An 18,447-nucleotide genomic window follows, 5' to 3' on the forward strand; every position below is an offset into this window, starting at 1 on the left:
AGCCATGTCCTTGGGAGGACATGGGCATATGATTTGGGGACTGCTATTATAACAATCTACTACATACATAAAATCCCATACATAACCCAAAACTTTTGAAAGAAGATAATTTCAAACTTCTTTAAACTTGTGTCTCGTTTCTAGATATGGTCACTGGATTGTTATCTTTTTATTACATCTTCTAATTATCACATGAATAGCATGATCATTTTGCACTTGGGAGGCTACTCCTGTTAAAGGTATTTATCAAATTAAACACTGACAATACACCAAAAAAACAAAAACCCCAACAAAAAGAGTTGGCGGAAATTCATTTCAGCTCAAAGGGTAGGCTTGGTTTGTCTCAAGGTATTCCTGTTCTCTTTGCTTAGTGGTTAGTTCAAGAAAGGGCTGAGGTTGCCAATGAAACAGAGAAGAGTTTTACTGGAGGCTTCGAGTATCTGTATTCTCTCCTGAGAGCCACAGCAGCCAGCCTTCTCGCCTACCTACTGGACCTGATGAGGAGGCATGGAGCACTCGTGCCTGTTGACAGCCAGCCCAACCCAAGGAAGAATCTGGCCTGAGGTGACACCAACACTGGGTGGCAAAGCAGAGGGAGGGAAGAAACCTGGGTCTTCAGAATTATTGAGCTGCTGGATAAACCATTCCTGGAGTCTGATCTTCCTGTGAAATGTCCAAGGCTGAGCCAATAAACTTCCTCATTCCTTAAGCCAGTTTTAGTCAGGTATTGATTCCTGCAGCTGGCAGAATTCTACCCACCACAGCCACTGTTTGTGAGGTGCTGTGCTGGAGCTATGGGGCATCCATATAGCATATAACACAAGATGGAAAAGACTTTCCATCTAGTTGGGGACATGAGACAGCAATTACTTACTAAGCATGTGTCCTGGAGGAAGGCACCATAACTATAGCGCCTTTAGATAATCAGGAGGGCTTCCTGAAAGAGGTGACTAAGTTGGGCTTTGAGTGATGGGAGTCAGATAGAAAGGGGAGAAAAAGAAGAAATGTGAGCTGAACTTCAACGTCAAAAGGCATTATGCCAGAAACCAATTCTGTGTTTGGTCCATTTCGATCATTAAACCAATGGTGACCAGCATGGTCCTGGTCCTCGCCCTTGCGCCTTAACGCCTAGGCAGAGGGCCGGAGGATTAAACAATAACAACATGTAGCAATAAGATGGGAAGCTTGGGAAGTAAATAGAAGCCAGGTCATTGAGAGCATGAGAATCCAGGCTAATGGTACAGTAAAGAAAGCGAAACTCCACCAGCACTAAGCACCTCTGAGATCTCGAGGGTGCGTGAGCAAGGCCAGATGGCTGTGGCTCAATGGTGGTTTCTACTGTCTGGGTGCCAGCTTCCCAATGCCTGCAGTAGCTTCAGCAGAACCAACTGGAAAACATGTGCCTTCATATTTTGGAATAACTTCCCATCAGAAAAAACAATCTCTCCAAGATGCTGGCATTGACTTTATCCTTCTACGTACTGCTTACTGTTATAAAGACCAAGATGTTCATGCTTTGGGGGGAAATCTGGCAAAAATTTTTAAATTTAAAAATTACTGTTTTTCCCAGAGTTCCTTTTAAGACAACCAGCTCTTAATATTGCCTGCCTTCGTTCTACTCTTTAATGTCAGTCTCACTGCCCTAATTGGGTTGTAAATTCCCTAAAGGCAGGGCCCAGCTTCAAACCAGAATTTCAGAGATGGAAGGAATCCAACCTTTACAGATAAATAAAGAATTCGACAAGAATCAAAGCCCAGATGTCAAGGGCCAGATTTGTGTTCCCTTCAGCGTATCACATTGCCTCACCTGTCTCCCACAGCGTCTGGTACAAGCGTCCTCAACTCAATGGGGGTGATGTTGACCCCCAAGGGGATGAAATTGGTTTGGGGGAGGCAAAAAAACTTACATGTTGTTATCGTTTGTGGTTTTCCAAAACTCAAGCTTATCCGATAAACTCTTATTCCTCAGGAAGAAATGTAATGTTCTCCTGGAACAGTGGCCAGGTCATTTTTAAAGGTTGAGAAAAGGATCATTGATCTAGCCCAATGTGGCGTGTAGAGTAGCGCTGACCCCTCACCGTGCCACTGCGAAAGATTTCCACCCCAACTTCTAGCACTTGATACCTCCTACTCTCTCCACCAAACGACCTGTTCAAGGTGTCTTGCCAGAGTCCACTCACACAACAAATATTTGCGTGCCTGCTGTGTACACTAAAACCAGGTTATTCTTCCCTAGAGCAACACTCTTGTGCTGGTCCTAAACTCTTCGAAACCCTCCAGTGGCTTCCCTGATTTTAAAATGAAATTCCAACTAGTGAGACTGATGTTCCAAGACCTGTGAAAGCTGACCCGACCTGATCTTGTAGTCCTAGCTCCCCACTGAACCCTCTGCTGTAGGAGGACTCATCACCTAACTTTCAAACACTTCATGATGTTCCATCCTGGAACCTTTCCCTCTCATCACAATCCTTCCAACCCCGAAAGCTGAGAATGGCAAACCCTACCCCCACCTAACCTTGATACTACTTTTTGTTTAGTTTTACTCTTACACTTTACTCCCCCATGAGCTTCATCCTTTGACATTATATTAAGGACTTCATATGCTCTTTCCAATCCACAGAACGACTGCATCCCTGGGCTGGCCTGCTGAGTGGATTTTGATAAGTAATTTTCACTATGACTTCTTGTATGTTTGTGCAGCCCTTTATTAATTCATTTATTCATCACCTGCTATGAGCCAGTCCCCATACGAGATCCTGGGGATACCACAAGGTCCCTGCCCTCTATAAACGCACAATCTAAAGGGAAAGACATTTAAGTTACAATGTTATAAAGACTATCATAGAGGTTTGGAATAATGGTGGGGCTGGGGAGCGACTAGCTCTGATTTCCCACGTAGAGAAGAGAGGAACATTCCAGGCAGAGGGAACAGTGCTACAAGGCCCGGAACAACCAAAGCAGGTGGTGTTTTAGAGGAATGGTGAAAGTTGGTGAGGCAGGAGTCTAGACTTTAATGGGCACCCAAATCACCTGCGCTTCTTAAGATGCAGTCTGATTCAGCAGGTCTGGGGTGGGGCTGAGGTTCTGCATTTCTAGAAAGCTCCCTTGAGTGGCAAGGGCTTACAGGACACTGGCCTAGGAGGAGTAAGGCACTTCGGGTGGGTATCCTCTTCTGCTTTCCTTCAAAAAAGACATGAACACTATTTGTTTAGAATGAATGGCTTCTATAAGGAAAATAAGGTGTGCTTTGCCTTCTTATTCCATAGGTATAAAGATATATATACATATATACACACACACACATATATATATGTATATATATATATGCATATGTATGTGTATATATATATGTATATGTATATATACATATATACATATATATATATGTATATATATATATGTATATATATATATACACACATGTGTGCATGGTCTGGGTTCCGGGACAGAGCCAATATTTATTTTTAGCTTTTACATCTATCTCCTGCATCCCACCAGTGACAAGGTGATTGGTCATAAAGGAGGTATCACCCACAGTAATCACACACCTCTCACACCCCCTCAAGACTCCTTCCCAAGCATGTGAGGGATAGCTGCTCCACAGCCCCCAAACTACTAGGGGGCGACGGCCATGTGCAACGTTACCTTTAACCTCCCAACAAAGGGTATCTTGATTTGATTTATACTGAATAAGGTAAAGCCTCATTGATTCAGCCTTTATTAACCTGAAATGGATAAATGGATGGTAATTTGGATAGTTAACGTTTACTTTTCAAATCGTTTCTTCATAAATAGGACAAAGTTTGATAATACAGTTGTGGTTATAAAGATGAAAACATTTAAACAGATTTCAAGTAAACTTATGCGGCTTTAGAAATATGTGTGTGTGTGTGTGTGTGTGTGTGTGTGTGTGCGTGTGTGTGTGTATAGAGAGAGAGAGAGAGACAGATAGATAGATATTCATCCACTCTTCACAAGTAATTTGTTTATTTCCTAAGAGGCTCTAATAGACAAGACCACTGATCTACTTCCAGGGCTGTAAGGAGACGGCAACAATAATAATAGCAGCAAATATTTACTGGGAATTATAAAATGTTTTCTATACCTTTGTAAAAACTTAAAAACAATTTTTAAAAATTATATTATTGTATTGGGACAAAATGCATCCATCACAGGAAGGCCCGGGTACCCGTGTACAAAATGACAGATCTTGAACTCTGCTGTGAAGGCTGTTTTGAGCAAGGGTTGAGAAGAAATTAGAAATGGAAGAACACCCTCCGTCAGGGGGCACTAATGTATTTGAAGAGCATCTAGAAAGACACACTGTGGGGATAGGAAAATCTATTTGCTTATTATAGAAGGTTACAATTGAACTTAATTTGGGGCATATCACTTGGTTTTCCCTCCCTCCCTCAATTTTCAATACATGTAGTCTAAACACTGAAATTTGAAAAACAAATAAAATGGGAATTTCAAAATACATTTACCTAATTGCCAATCTGCTTTCCCCCACAGAGGCATTTTTGTGATATTCCATTAAAATAATCGTCAGAATATTTGTGACAAATCTTTTTGAAATAATTTAATGTTTTGAGATTATCATCACAATTGGTTTACCTGTTTATATGTCCAGGTGCACATTAAAATAAGTCAATCCCTTGCATTTTACAAGTGGATTAACAAAACACTGAAATACATTTAGGTTTAAGTGACACCATTCTGATAAACGACTAAGGTATTTTAACTTTTAATATAATTGTATTATTTTATACAATTGAAGAATCTTTTCTTTCAGATCTATCATTTTTTATAGATGACTTTTCCTTTAGCTATAACATATTCGATTAATTCATGATGGCCTCCAAACTGGTAAATCAAATGCTCCCATCTAGAAAAAAAATCAAACATTACTTCAATGCCTGTAAGTCAAAATTATCACTGTCATTAAATGCTAATTTAAAAATACATTCTCTAAAAATTTCTTTACACCTACTTATTGATATTGGGCTTTTTTTAAATAAAAAAATAGCATATGACTAGCTAGTCTATGATAATGTTAATGATCATAGTATTTGATCTTAAAATATTTTATTCAATTAAGTATTTGATCTTAAATTATTTGATTCAATTAAATGATGCATAAATAATAACACCAGCATTATTTTCAACAGAGAAAGAGTGGTTTATGATCATAGAGAATAGAATCACAGAACCACTCGCATCTGTTGAGCTGAGGTCCAAAAGCTATGATAGACCCACTAGGATCAAGGCTCTGATTTAGAAGAATAACTCAAATTATCACAATGGAGGCCCAGGTGGCAGCAGACTGTACATGAATAATAAGAAACCAGGGCAGGAAATCTGAAGAAAGGATTTTGGGAATCCAGTAGGAATGACAAGTCAGAGCGGTAAAGAATCAGAACCAGGGTGACAAACCAGAGGTGGATCATGCCTAGTCCAGTGTGAGCACGAGGTCAGAAGCCAAGCAGAAAAACAAAAACCCATGCCAGGGGGCACATAAAGTCCAAAGTCCAGAGCGGAAGCCTGGAGCTCTATAAAAGATGTAAGACAAATGAAGAGACTAGTCCACCCTGTAGTTTAGGACCTGTAGGGAGGCTTTCTGGTTATAAAAGGATGACGATAGAGGGGACAGGATCGCTTCTGAGCCTACACAGAGCCCGACACTAATCATTAGTGGAAAGGGATGTAAACCAAGTCTACATACGTAGTACACTGGGCATAAAATAAAACAGCTCCACTCACCTGGATGAATTAATGATAATGAGATCTCCCTGTTTGCCAACTTCCAATGATCCATGTGTGTGCGATTTTCCCAGTGCGTAAGCTGCATTGATGGTGGCAGCAGCCAAGGCCTCAGGCATGGACATTCTCATGTTTACACAGGCCAGATGCATGACCATTGGCTAAGGCGGGAAAAGAAAAGAGCTGGAGAAACGTACCCACATGGCAACTGCTACGTAGGACATTTCTCAACACAGCACAACAAATAATGGTGGTTAAATGTATAGGTGGAAATAGCTAAATTGACATGGGACAATTTAAGCTAATACATAAAAGTTCGTATGCTTTAGATAAGATTCCTTTATTATAGGGATTACCACATATGCATTTAATATTTATTTACGTTTCCAGACCACTTACTGTATAAAATGAAGCTCCCCTCCATTCTTACTTACTAAAACTTCTTTGAGCTTATTCTATTCTCCAAGAGGGGAAACCGGTTATTGTAAAACCACAAAGCCCAGGGCTGAATCAGAAAATCATGCAAGTAGGACTTTTCTACTTTCTCTATGCCTGGAGGCATGCTTGTGGTATTGAAATATCCAATTACACTACTATCTGTACCTTTTTCTTGTTTCACAGGAAATTATTTTTAGATCATCAATGCATTTTAACAGAAATACTTTTGAATTATTTATATGCTGGGTAGCAGTTTGACACTCTGCTCAGAAAGGCACATTAAAAATCATTACCATTGAAAAGCAATAGGCGTTAGGGTTGAAATCACTGCCCAGAGCAACTATGACCCCTTCATCTAACATCTTCCTGGCTCGAGGTTGCTTCAGTCTAAGGGAGGGAAAAAGAGGTGTCAGTCACCAGAATTGGAGCTTTTGTAGAATAGATGATCAGAACGGAAGAAGACTTAAGTCATACAACCCTTTTGTCTTCTGGAAGAAGAAACAGAAATTCAAGTTTAAGTATTTTTCCTGGTTGTAGTCTACATTATGTCTACTCTTAAAAATAAGACAATAGTAATAGTAAAAGAAATGTATAAATGTATGTGTATAAAATCATAATGAGAAAAGCACTGAAACACTTCTTTCTTCTTCTTTATAACAATTACTCAAAGCCTGGCTTTTCAATCCCTAAGGCAGCGTTCTCAGCCTTCGCACAGTTCATTTCTTGGGCTGGTTAATTTTTTGTTCTGTGCATTGCAGGTTGTTTAGCAGCATCCCTGGCTTCTATCCACTAGATGTCAGTAGCATCCCTTAGTTGTGATAACCAAAAATGTTTCCAGACATTGACAAATGTCCCTGAGGGGCAAGAGCACCCCAAAGTTGATAACCACTGCCCGAAGGCCATAACTGCAGAACCACGCCCTGAAAACCGTGTATCCCAACCACACTGAAGGCACTTTGTCCTAAAAGAATAAACTGTTTCTGGAATTCTGGCCTCCCCGACCACAACCTCATTGGCTGTCATGGAAGTGGTACAATGGAAAGAGTCATAAGATCTCAGCAACATATTTAGTAGAACTAGAACAATGGCAGCTATAAAAAAAATGTACTAAGTATATTCAATCCATAGAGGGCATACAGCAAAATTCCTGGGGAGATTTTATAAAATATACACCTCCTCTCTTCTCCCACCCCCAGGATTTATGAGGAGCACCTACTCACATCCTCTCAGAAAACAGCTCATGCAGATCATAAATACTGTTAAATAGCCCTAACATCTTATGCATGTTTTTTGAAGTATAAAGCCTATTTCATTATTTTCTAATTATAAAAATAATGCATATTGATTTTTTTTAATTGGAAAATTCCAAAAACTAAGAAAAAAGGGGGGAAAATGTGCCCCCTCCTCAATAATCCCACCACTCAAAGTCACTTGGGGTCTAAGCTCCTTCCTCAGGATAATTCATTTATAAACATCACTCCAGAAATGGCATTTTCCATGAGCTAGGTTTTCTTGATCTGCATTTTTAAGGAATTTGTAAGGGCAATGAAATATAGTTGGGGATCTTGGAAGTCTGTGTCTTCATTGCTTGTACTTGCAGTTCTTGTGTGGGAGTGAGAATGACCTCACCTCAGCATGTAGGCCGTGGTGGGCAGAAGGACAGCAGAGCATCTGGCCGTTGCCATGGCAGCAATGCCTTCATCGCTCACTTCTTCCAGGTGACTGATTGCCCGGGCTCCCAGTTCAGCCCCAAGCTAAGCAGAATGTGCAAAGACAGAAGTCTGATCAATAGCAACAACAAATCAGTAAAGTACCATCAAATTATTTTTCCTGCAAAAATAAACACCACTCTATGATGAGGATTTCTTGCCAACTACCTCTCGTAAGCACAAGCCCCAAAATGGGTAAAAGTTTGTGATAGACATTCATTTGAAAATTAGATACTGTGCTACTTCAAAAACTATTCCTAAACACAAATGCTTACTGATATTCTTCAGACATTTGCTAAAAAAAGAAAATGTTATGACTTATCGATCAGAATAAAACTTTGAGTAATATTGGTAATAATATCTATTAGAGCATCATCAAATCACAATAAAGAAAGGTATCTTGGAATGCCATTGCTCTCAGTGAAAAGAGATCAATTAAGAAAACAAACTTTTAAAATGTGAAATCCTGTGTATAATTTGAGAATACTACTTGAGCTTGATTTCTCTCCAGATGAAAAGTTAGGACTAGATTGTTAGAAGAAAACCAAGAGGAGGCAATGCTATGATGATCATGAAATGATTAAAATGGATTTCTTCTGAGCTAGAAAAATTTTCATACACACACACACACACACAGCTCCAAGCTGAAGGGTAATATGTTAAGGAAACATATTCCAAGGAAAGGAGAGTAGACAATATTTCCAAAAGAGCTGGCCCCTCATCAGCAGCTGGCTCAGGTCTAAGAGCAGTTTTGGACTGGGCTCTGGGGAGCCCTGCATCCACAGGACAGACTAGGCTCCCCCAAGGGAGTTCTTTCTGACCTTGGAATCACCCTCACTTTTCCAAAGTTGATTTGCTCATCCTGGGCGTTGACCTCTATTGATTTAATTCACCTCTCTACCACCAAAAGCGTCTTGTTGATCATCCAGTTCACATTCATTTAACAAACATTCAACAAATATTTACCTACTGAAGGCCATCGGTATGCCAGGCGCTGGGCTAACCTCCAGGGATAGGGCTGTGTAAGACATGGGTGCAAGCCTCATGTGTTTCCAGTCCAGTAGGAACTATAGAGGTAATTTTAACCTAGTGGGATAGGTACAGGGAGGTGCTATAAGACACTCTTGGAGAAGTTTTGGAAGGACCCCAAAAAAGCCATAGCTAAAATGAAACAAGGAAGTGCGTTAGAGTTAGCCAGCGTGTGCAGAGGTATGGGGTATTCAATGTACTAAAAGTAGTTTATTGTGGCTAGTTCATGGTAGACAGGATGGGGGAGGTGAAAAAGGAGAGGAGAGAAGGGAAAATAGAGAGATAAACAAGGGCAGGATCCTAGCAAGCCTACATGTATGGAGTTTGGAATTTGTCCTATGAGCAACAGTAAGCTTTTAAGTGGTTTTAAGCAATGGAGAGGAAAGATAAGAAGCACCGGGGGATGGATTCAAGGAACAGATTACAGTGGAGGCAAGCTTGGAGGCAAGAACAGTTACAGGAATCCAAGTGAGAGCTGACAGTGGTTGGAACCAGACAGTGGAGTGAAGAGATGTGGATCTAGAGACACTTAGGAGGAGAATTGGGAGGATTTGCTAGTTGGCTGAAATGTAGTCGGGGAAGGGGAGGGAGGAGTCAAATGATGTTGGGTTTTTGATTTACGATGTAGGCAATAGATAGAGAATAGATAGAGAATGTCATTCACTGGGGCAGGAGATACAGGACATAATTTGGAAGTGATATTAAGAGATCAAGCAGGATATGCCGTGCTTCAGACACATGTAGGGTATGTACATCAATATTTATGCCCCAAGGGTAGTTGTTTTCTAGATGTCTCCCCAGGGCTTAAAGAAGAAACATCTAGACTCACTTCCGCAGGACTTTGTCTATCTTATTCACTGATGAATTCTCAGTGCCTGGCACACAGTAGACACTCAAATATTTGTTGAAAGCATGAATAAATGAATCTGGACAAGACATACAGATTTGAAAACCATGCCCTCTAGGTGTCCTTGTGGCTATTAATGGCACTAAAATTCACCTGCATGATGTCACAGAAAGACTGTAGAAGCTGCATTTAATAGAATATGCAATTAATAGTCTGCTACATAGTATGGCTTTGTGTACCAACCAAAATAGGCTGAGAATTCAGTAAATGAGATCATAAAGTACTTCTTTTTCTACTAACATATCAGCAATTGACAAAAATGTAAATGACCAGCAAAAAACTACATTTCTAATAGAGGTCAGGGATTCCACAGCTCACCAGACCAATCTTTACATTGTTCAAACAAATTTCCCCACTCTCCATCTTTTCAGCAGGCCACTCCTGTCTTTGAACAAACTAAGTAAGTTTTCCATAGCATGAGTGTTGACAACGGAAAAGCAAAAGGTCCAGCGTACCTCAGCAGCCTTCATTGGGTGGAGCTCATCCCCATGGAAGTTAATCTGTAGCCCTGTATCTTTTCCAGCTTGAAGAATCCGTCTGGTGGAGTCAAGATCAAAGACACCCTTCTCACAGAACACATCTATGTTGTCAACATGAATTTGCCCATTTCTGCCAAGTTCCTTCAGCTTTGGCAGGTGGTTGTTGATTATGTCATCAGCAGCTTCAGTAGCAGTTTTTCCTCTGAAGAAAATGAGATTACCATGGGCAAATATTTTTTTTTTAAATGGAGGAGGGGTTTTCGGTGTTTGGGGAACCTGAGAAACTGTAGGTAAATGACCTCAAACTTCAGAAAGGTAGAGAAATCACCAAAGCTGTACTCAGGACTCCTAACAATTGGAACTTGCCCACATAGCAGAGATACTGACAAGACTTCTGGATGTACCGACCCTGTAAACAGAGACTCAAATGGCTCATTCGTTCTGGCACACTGGTATTGCCCTAGGGAATGCCAGTAAGGTCTCTGGCTGAGAAAATGAGTCTGTTTGTCAAGGATACCTAGAGGGCATCTGGAGGCTTCCTGACAACCCAAGTGCAGGCCCCTTACCTGGGCCCCAGCTATCACTCTGTCTTTTTCTTTTTCCATACTGTTTCTAGAAGCATCTGCCAAAGGCTTCCTGTCTCACCATTTGGGGACATGGGTGAAGAGGATAGTAGGAGACCCCGAAATTCTAAGATTCTGGGGTAGTTATATATTTGAAAGGGCTGGGTTTTTGAAGTCAGATATACACAGAGCTATACCACTTGCTGGCTACGTAACTTTTTGGACACGTTATTTAAATGTAATTTGGCATACTCTGAGCTTCAGGCTTTGTCATTGGGGATCAAAATGCAGATCTCAGAGGCTCATTGGCAGATGGAGAAAATTTCTGTAAAACTTCAGCCTTGTATTTGGCACATGGAAGAAGCCTCTCATTCAACAACAACCATTTGGGTGGGTAGACAGAGATGGACTATGAGGAGACAGGCACTTACATATGTTGTTTCTAATTCCCAAGACAACCATATAGAATAGGATGCTATTTAGCTGTTTTATAGATGAGTAATTCATGTCCAAAAAGTTAAGTGATGCCCTCAGAATCACCCAGCTGAAAATAGCTAAGCTGGATTCAAACCCAGGTATTGCTCCAAAGCCTGAGACTTTTCTACCATGTAACACTGTTTTTCCTGTGGAAAAAAACAAACAAACAAACAAACAAACAAACAAACAAACACTACCCCCTATATTCCATTTGAAAAACAAAATCTGCTTTCTTTAGACAAGATGTCCAAAAAGTTTTAGTGCCATTTCAGAAGTATAAATGCTAAAAACATACAATAAACATCATTGGAAATATTAATGTTTCTTTTCTATTTAATTAGTTTTGTGAATTTTAATACATTTTAATGTTGTTTTAGTTCCTCTGAAGATGAACACAAAATTACCATTAAAATTTTATTTTTTAAAGTTCACAAAACTGAATACATTATTAAAATATGTAAATTATTTTTCAAATAATTTTTGTAAGCCTGTAGCATTTATATATCTAGGTTTTCAAAGTTGAAAACTGCACTAAAAGTTTGGAAAAGCCCTGTGCATTTTCACATCCTGGATTTCTTTGAGAACTTTTAGTTTCAGAACTGCGGACATTCCAGTCTAGAAATTCCAGGACAGGTATGATGCAGATGCAAAAGGGGACAGAATTATCTACAGTAAAATCATATAGGAGAAACTTTTTAGATAAAGGAGAAAGCTATAAAACACAACAATGAAACAAAAGTGATTGTGGTTAAACAAGCAAACATGAACAAAAATAAAACTGTTCTGAGACCTCATGACTTGAAGATTTGATCTATCTCTTAAGGGTGTTACTCTCAAACTCTAATGTGCTTCTATGCTAACCGTCATGGGGAAACTACTTAGATTAATAGCTGTCATTTTAAAAGGACCTATAAGGAGACATTTCTCTTTGTTAACCAAAAGCGTCTTGAACATCTCCTCCTTCCTTCATCATTAAGGAACTCGCATACTGATGGGTCTAGTGGGGATTGCCTTCCTAAAACCATGTGTGTGAAGTGCCTGACCGTTAGAATCAGAACCCTTTTCGAAAGGCCTCTACTGTTCTCTCTGCGAGAACTAAAGTGCTGAGGCACCTCCACCCTCTGGAGAACTAAGCCCCCCTCTTAGGCGGCACATGGCCCCTTCTTCGTTCTCAATGCCCGAGTTAAACCCCGGCCTCCTCTGCTGAGGTTACTTTGGCACCGAGTGAGCCCCGCAGTAAGTGGCCGAGATGCCGACGTCCAGCTCCCGCCGGGCGCGCTCAATCACACGCAGCATCTTGAGCTCGGTCTCCAGGTTGAGGCCATATCCGCTCTTGCACTCCACCAGCGTGGTCCCCGCCCTCTTCATGCACTGCAGCCGCTGCTGGAAGGAGCTGAACAGCTCCTCCTCCGAGGCTTGGCGCGTGCGCTCCACCGTGAAGTTGATCCCTCCTCCAGCCTGGTGAATATCCATGTATGTGGCTCCTGCCAACTGAACGCATAGCTCACCCTCAGTCCCCAGCAAATGCGCGGAGGCTGCGGATAGGTCTACAGCCTACCCGCAGGGGTGAGACTCAAAATCATTCACAATCGATATGTCAGGCACCAGCCGATCAGAAAGGATGCTGAGGCACACAGTCCTAAAAACCTCTACTCTACCGGGTAGTGGGGAGGTGGGGTGGGGTGGGGTCCAGGAAGGGACTGGGGTGGCAGAAATGGGAGATGTGGTGGGGACTTCAGGTCTCAGGGCACCGGCAATTTACCACCACAGAAGTATTTCAGTATTTTAACAACCCAATAGACCCCAGTGTGTACCAGTTAAGTCTCCCCCTGTCCCCCAGTACCTGTGAGAAAACAAAGCTTAGGACATTCGGGAGTTCCACTGCAGTTATTCACATCTCTACTAAAGGGGAGGAGGAGTGTTCGTTTTCTCAGTATTTGGCCCCTAGACTTTGGGGCCTGACCTCTGTCATTCAAGCAAATAAAGAGGCTCTGTCTGGGATCCCACTGGGCTCTTGTTACTGGGGCAGCAAGGAGTGTGGTGCAAACACAGTGCACCGGCCTGGGGGTCTGTCTCCCTGCCAGTTTTCATCTGGGTTCTGCCATGTGAGCTGGTGAACTCACTCAACACCCTTCCCTCTGTGGACCTCACTTTCTGCATCCACATAAAGAGAGAACTGGACTGCAAATCTCTAAGGTTGCTTTTTGGCTCTGAAAAATCTGTGATTTAATAAAGAAGTCTTAAAAACAGTTCCAGTTTGTTGAGAAAGGTACACAATATCAGGAAGAAATTTTTTCTTTTCCTGAAATAATCCAATTTAGTTGTTGGGATATACACTTTTAAAGAAACAATGTAAAGAAAAGGTATGGAGGAAATTCAAGTGCATATTACTATGTGGAAAAAAGCCAATCTGAAAAAGGCTACATACTATATGATTCCAACTATATGACATTCTGGAAAACACAAAACTATGGAGATGCTAAAAAGATCAGTGATTGTCAAGGGTTGGGAAAGAAAGGGATGAATAGGCAGAGCGCAGAGGATTTTTAGGGCAGTGAAATAACTCTGTATGATACTGCAATGGTAGGTACATGTCCTTATACATTCGTCCACACCCACAGAATGTACAACACCAAGAGTGAACGGTAACATAAGCTATGGACTCTGAGAGATAATGATGTGTCTGTGTAACAAATGTACCATATCCATTGCAACAAATGCACCACTCTGATGAGGGGTGTTGAAAATAGGGGGGGCTGGGGGTAGGGGGCAGTCGCATATGAAATGCCGCTATAGCTTCTGCTCAGTTTTGCTGTGAACCTAAAACTGCTCTAAGAAATAAAATCTACTAAAAAAAGGTAATGTGAAAATGGCTCCAACCAGGGATTTGAGGGTTAACTATGACTAGTTAATGACTGACATAGACTACATTTTATGTTTCTTAATTAGTCTCATTTTTCTGAAAAATTTTTGTGATTAGTAATATATTTTTCCAAGTTTGACACCAATGAACGGTGATTTTCAAACTATTTCCTGGGGCACCTTCAAAGGCCACCAAGGTGGTGGTGTGGAATGGGGAAAGAGAAAGAGAGGAGAAATTAGTGAGCAAGGCAGCTCAGTTCTATTAAAAGGAGAAATTTTCATTTAAAATTTTTTGAAAACTATTATACTTAAAATGATTGCTAGCCCTGTGCATAGTGTAAAGATTTGGGACAGTTATAAATTAGTTTTGTTGGAATTTATTTTCCATAGTTAAGGCCAGTAAAAATATCCATTAAAAAGACATGTAGGCACATGTTGCAAAGCCTGAGAGCCTACAAATTCTTTTAAAAAAGACTTGTCTATGTCTGTGCTTCTTTTTTATTTGCCATCATTCTCTGCAGTTACCTTCATTGCAAACTCGTGAACTCTGTCACCAGCCCATACTGGATGTGTGTGTGCATCCACCAAACCTGTAATCAATAAATCAAATCATTTTTAAAGTTAAGAACTAGAAAGCCCTTAGATAGCAGGCAGATGATACCATCTGGCTCTTGGGAAAGCATGATGGTAGTCAGCCATATTGGATGGATGAGGGAGGGAGAATTTGTCTCTATGGTTCTTCCCTCAACAGAGAGAAAACAAGAGGACTCTCTGCATAGTTAGTCTAGAAGGCTTTAATGGAGGAAGGTGACTCAACCTGATGAAAATATTCCTTAAAAAAATACAGCTCCTTTTGCCCATTATGTCCATGTGCACCAAGCAAGTTTTTTAAAACAGGATGTCAAATCTATTAGTTAAACAAAACCAAGGACTCTACCACCAAGGAATAATCTGGGTGTGAAAATAGAATCATACAATTCCTACCTTCAACCTTAAGAAGGAAAAATATGAAATCAGAAAGATGAACATTTCTTCAAGAAAGAAATATATTCTAATTAAAGAGAAACTATACAGCAATCACTTGGAACTTTTGTTTATCCAGGTACAACTCAGTAAAGTGTGTCCTTCCAGAATATTCAAAATACCTGATGGATCAAATGGCACGTTAGTGTTTCTGGTTGGAATAAAATCAAAAGTCCCTACTCAGATTGCTTTTTAGTATATTCTGCTTATGTTTCTCATAAGGTTTCACCCTGACTTTGTCTTCTAACTTCCAAGAGCCAGAAGGCAGAAGCTCTGTCAGATATACACAGTACACACTTTAAAAATAGAAATCTTAGCTTCTGTTTCTATAGAACTCAAAATTTGTGAAACTTGTTTCACATCATTACATGAAGCCATATCATGTAATATCAAAACACTGACAGCAGGGCCGGCCCGGTGGCTCAGGCGGTAGGAGCTCCATGCTCCTAACTCCGAAGGCTGCCTGTTTGATTTCCACATGAGCCAGTGGGCTCTCAACCACAAGGTTGCCGGTTCAACTCCTTGAGTCCCGCAAGGGATGGTGGGCCCCTGCAACTAAGATTGAACACGGCACCTTGAGCTGAGCTGCCTCCCGAATGGCTCAGTTGGTTGGAGCGCAGGCTCTCAACCACCAGGTTGCCAGTTTGATTCTTCGAGTCCCACAAGGGATGGTGGGCTGTGCCCCCTGCAACTAGCAATGGCAACTGGACCTGGAGCTGAGCTGCGCCCTCCACAACTAAGACTGAAAGGACAACAACCTGAAGCAGAACAGCACCCTCCACAACTAAGATTGAAGGGACAACAATTTGACTTGGAAAAAAGTCCTGGAAGTACACACTGTTCCCCAATTTAAAAACAAAAAAAACAAAAAAAGAACAAAAAACATTGACAGCATAGGAGATGATAGTAGGTAAACTGATTCTGTTGTCAATCTCTCAAGATACCAATCAGCTTGCCTTGTTTGCCTCCCCTATGCAATGGATTAACAAAATTCTTCCAAAAGTTTTTGAACCTAAACACAACACAGCTGGTCTCTCTTCATCATGTGAGTGGGAAGAAGTGGAATGAATGGGTTTGATTCCCAGCTTGCCCCTTACCTATTTAGCAATCTTGGGTAAGATGTTTCACCCCTAATCTTCAGTGTTCTAATCTGTAACATACTGATAATGATACTTACCTTACAGGGCAGTTATAAGGATTCAACATGAAAACATGTTTGTAAAGCAGCTAGGCATTTAATAGTAGAAATTCAATAAATGGTAGCTATTATTATATTTTAATATCATTGTGATACCCCATTTAAAACAAGCTACTACTCTTCCTCTTTGCATCATTAAAACTGCTTTCAGGGTTTTACTGAAAAGAGGTTAATACCTGGCAAGATGCATTTCTCAGAACAGTCAATTCTTTCTTCAAACGTTTCTTCAGAAAACTGTTTTTGAATAGTATCAGCAGGACCAACGGCTTTTATAAACCCATCCCTGAAAAAAAATCAAGAAATAATTAGTAAATTTGGGGAAACATTGTGAGAAATCTGACTAATGTCTTAAAATGTCATTGATGTGTTTTGGTGTCAGTCAACATTTATTATATTTTCTTCTCGAAGTTGTCTTTGAAAAAATGACTCTAGCCATATGCAAGGCAAAAAGTCAAATCGTGTGTAGCAGAGAATGCTAATCGTTCCCCAAGATCATTGTTCCTTTTCCCACAGTGCTAGATTCCTAATTTTAGCTGAACACAAGACCACCGAGAATAAAGACTACATTTCCCAGTCGCCCATTACCAGGGGTAGCTATGTGAGGAAGGTCTAGCCAATAGGATTGTTTTCTCTGCCTACCTCCTACTGGCTGGAATGTAGACACCATAAGGAGAGATAGAGCAGCCATCTTGGATGATGGAGTGACTGGAGAAGGAGGTCTATGCACAGCAGTGCAAAATAGTAGGGGCCTGGCTCCTGGGGACTCCATAGAGTATGGCCATCAACTAGGCTTGGATTCCTACCTCTGTGCAATTCCGTTAATTGATTTTAACACATTTTTTTACAGTAATAGTGGGAATGTTTACATTCCTTTGTTTTGTTTTAAAAACAAACACACACAAAGTCCCTAAAAGCTGGACTCTTACACAACCCTAAACAGCCTCAGATAAGGGGTGAGACTGACTGATCTTGTGCAATCGCGGTGCCATGGGGCTCTCCGATTCCAATCCGCATCCATACCCACTCCCAGTCCAGGCCCTCTCTCCCACACGTTGGCTCTTGTTTTATTCACATCTGGCAATAAGCTCAGAAGTTGAAACGAAAATTGAAAATGTCCTCTTTTTCCAGTGGCCGAAGCTTGATTTCCTATCACCCAAAACCATCACCATCTAAATGTCTTCCTCGGTTCTCAAGCTTTAGTGGGTCGGCGAGGTATTTTGTAAAAATTCAGGTCTCAGAACTCCGCCCACGAGACGCTGAGTCAAAAGATCTGGGATGAGGGCATGTGTAGGGAGCAGTAATCTGTCTTAAAAAAACGTCTCAGGCCATCTGACGCGGGTGGTGCCCTGGCCGCACTTCAAGAAGCATCGGAGAAAACCCCAGCCCCTTCTAACTGTAGGACAATGATATTTTATCAACAGAAGCGCGATCGTGATGCGTCCCAGTGGCATGTACAGCTTGAGTGCGTTTTTCCACCCAATGACAGCCAACCCGAAGCAGTCAGACATGTTAGCAACAGGTGCCTGAAAGGCAGGCTGCCAATGTCTCCCTGGGTGCGAGAAAGCTTTCACCCGGTTTCCTTCCACAGCGCACAAATGAGAAAAAGATCGACAAGCCGGGTCCTGGCTTACGGGTCCTCCCAGCCCGCGGCCCGGGCGCCGGTAGCCCCCCTGCGCCCGCGGCCACTTACGTGCCCACCACCAGGCTGGCGCCCTCCAGCACTGCCAGGCTGCGCACCGCGTCCCCCGCCAGGAAGCGCTCGCCGCGGGTGCAAACCAGCACTACTTGCCGCGCGTTCTCCAGCAGGAGGCGGTGGTCGCCCGCCATGTCGCCTGGTGCCGCGGGTCGGTCGCGCCCGATTGGGACCGAAGGCGGGACGGCAGAAGAGGGTGCAGGCACGCAGGCGGCACCGCCCTGGGACAGGAGGGTGGAGCAGGGGCGGGCGCTTGCAGCGGCGGCCCTTCCAACCCCTGGAGGAATGAGCTCCTCCCCCACAACC

The 18,447-nt window shown here is 41.8% G+C and overlaps 1 protein-coding gene across 1 annotated transcript; it reads right to left on the reverse strand.

The window, feature by feature from the left end:
• Nucleotides 1-3,970: 3,970 nt before the first annotated feature.
• On the reverse strand, nt 3,971-18,327 carry AMDHD1 (amidohydrolase domain containing 1). Its single transcript, XM_033118459.1, has 9 exons — nt 18,139-18,327; nt 16,625-16,731; nt 14,753-14,817; nt 12,579-12,856; nt 10,302-10,527; nt 7,831-7,955; nt 6,495-6,588; nt 5,764-5,924; nt 3,971-4,888 (listed from the first exon to the last, which is right to left on the reverse strand). The coding sequence occupies exons 1-9, from the start codon at nt 18,273-18,275 to the stop codon at nt 4,801-4,803; spliced, it is 1,281 nt and encodes a 426-aa protein (XP_032974350.1). The 5' UTR covers nt 18,276-18,327; the 3' UTR covers nt 3,971-4,800.
• Between the last annotated feature and the right edge of the window lie 120 nt (nt 18,328-18,447).

The sequence above is a fragment of the Rhinolophus ferrumequinum genome, chromosome 10, assembly GCF_004115265.2.
Source record: "Rhinolophus ferrumequinum isolate MPI-CBG mRhiFer1 chromosome 10, mRhiFer1_v1.p, whole genome shotgun sequence".
Taxonomy (NCBI): domain Eukaryota; kingdom Metazoa; phylum Chordata; class Mammalia; order Chiroptera; family Rhinolophidae; genus Rhinolophus; species Rhinolophus ferrumequinum.

Excerpts from the sequence above, each read along its gene's own strand:
- AMDHD1 (XM_033118459.1), bottom strand. The coding sequence starts at position 18,275 with ATGGCGGGCGACCACCGCCTCCTGCTGGAGAACGCGCGGCAAGTAGTG. Across the intron at positions 6,589-7,830 it reads ACCACGGCCTACATGCTGAG|ACTGAAGCAACCTCGAGCCA; the intron begins GTGAGGTCATTC and ends TCCCTCCCTTAG. Across the intron at positions 4,889-5,763 it reads ATTATCATTAATTCATCCAG|ATGGGAGCATTTGATTTACC; the intron begins GTGAGTGGAGCT and ends TTTTTTTTCTAG.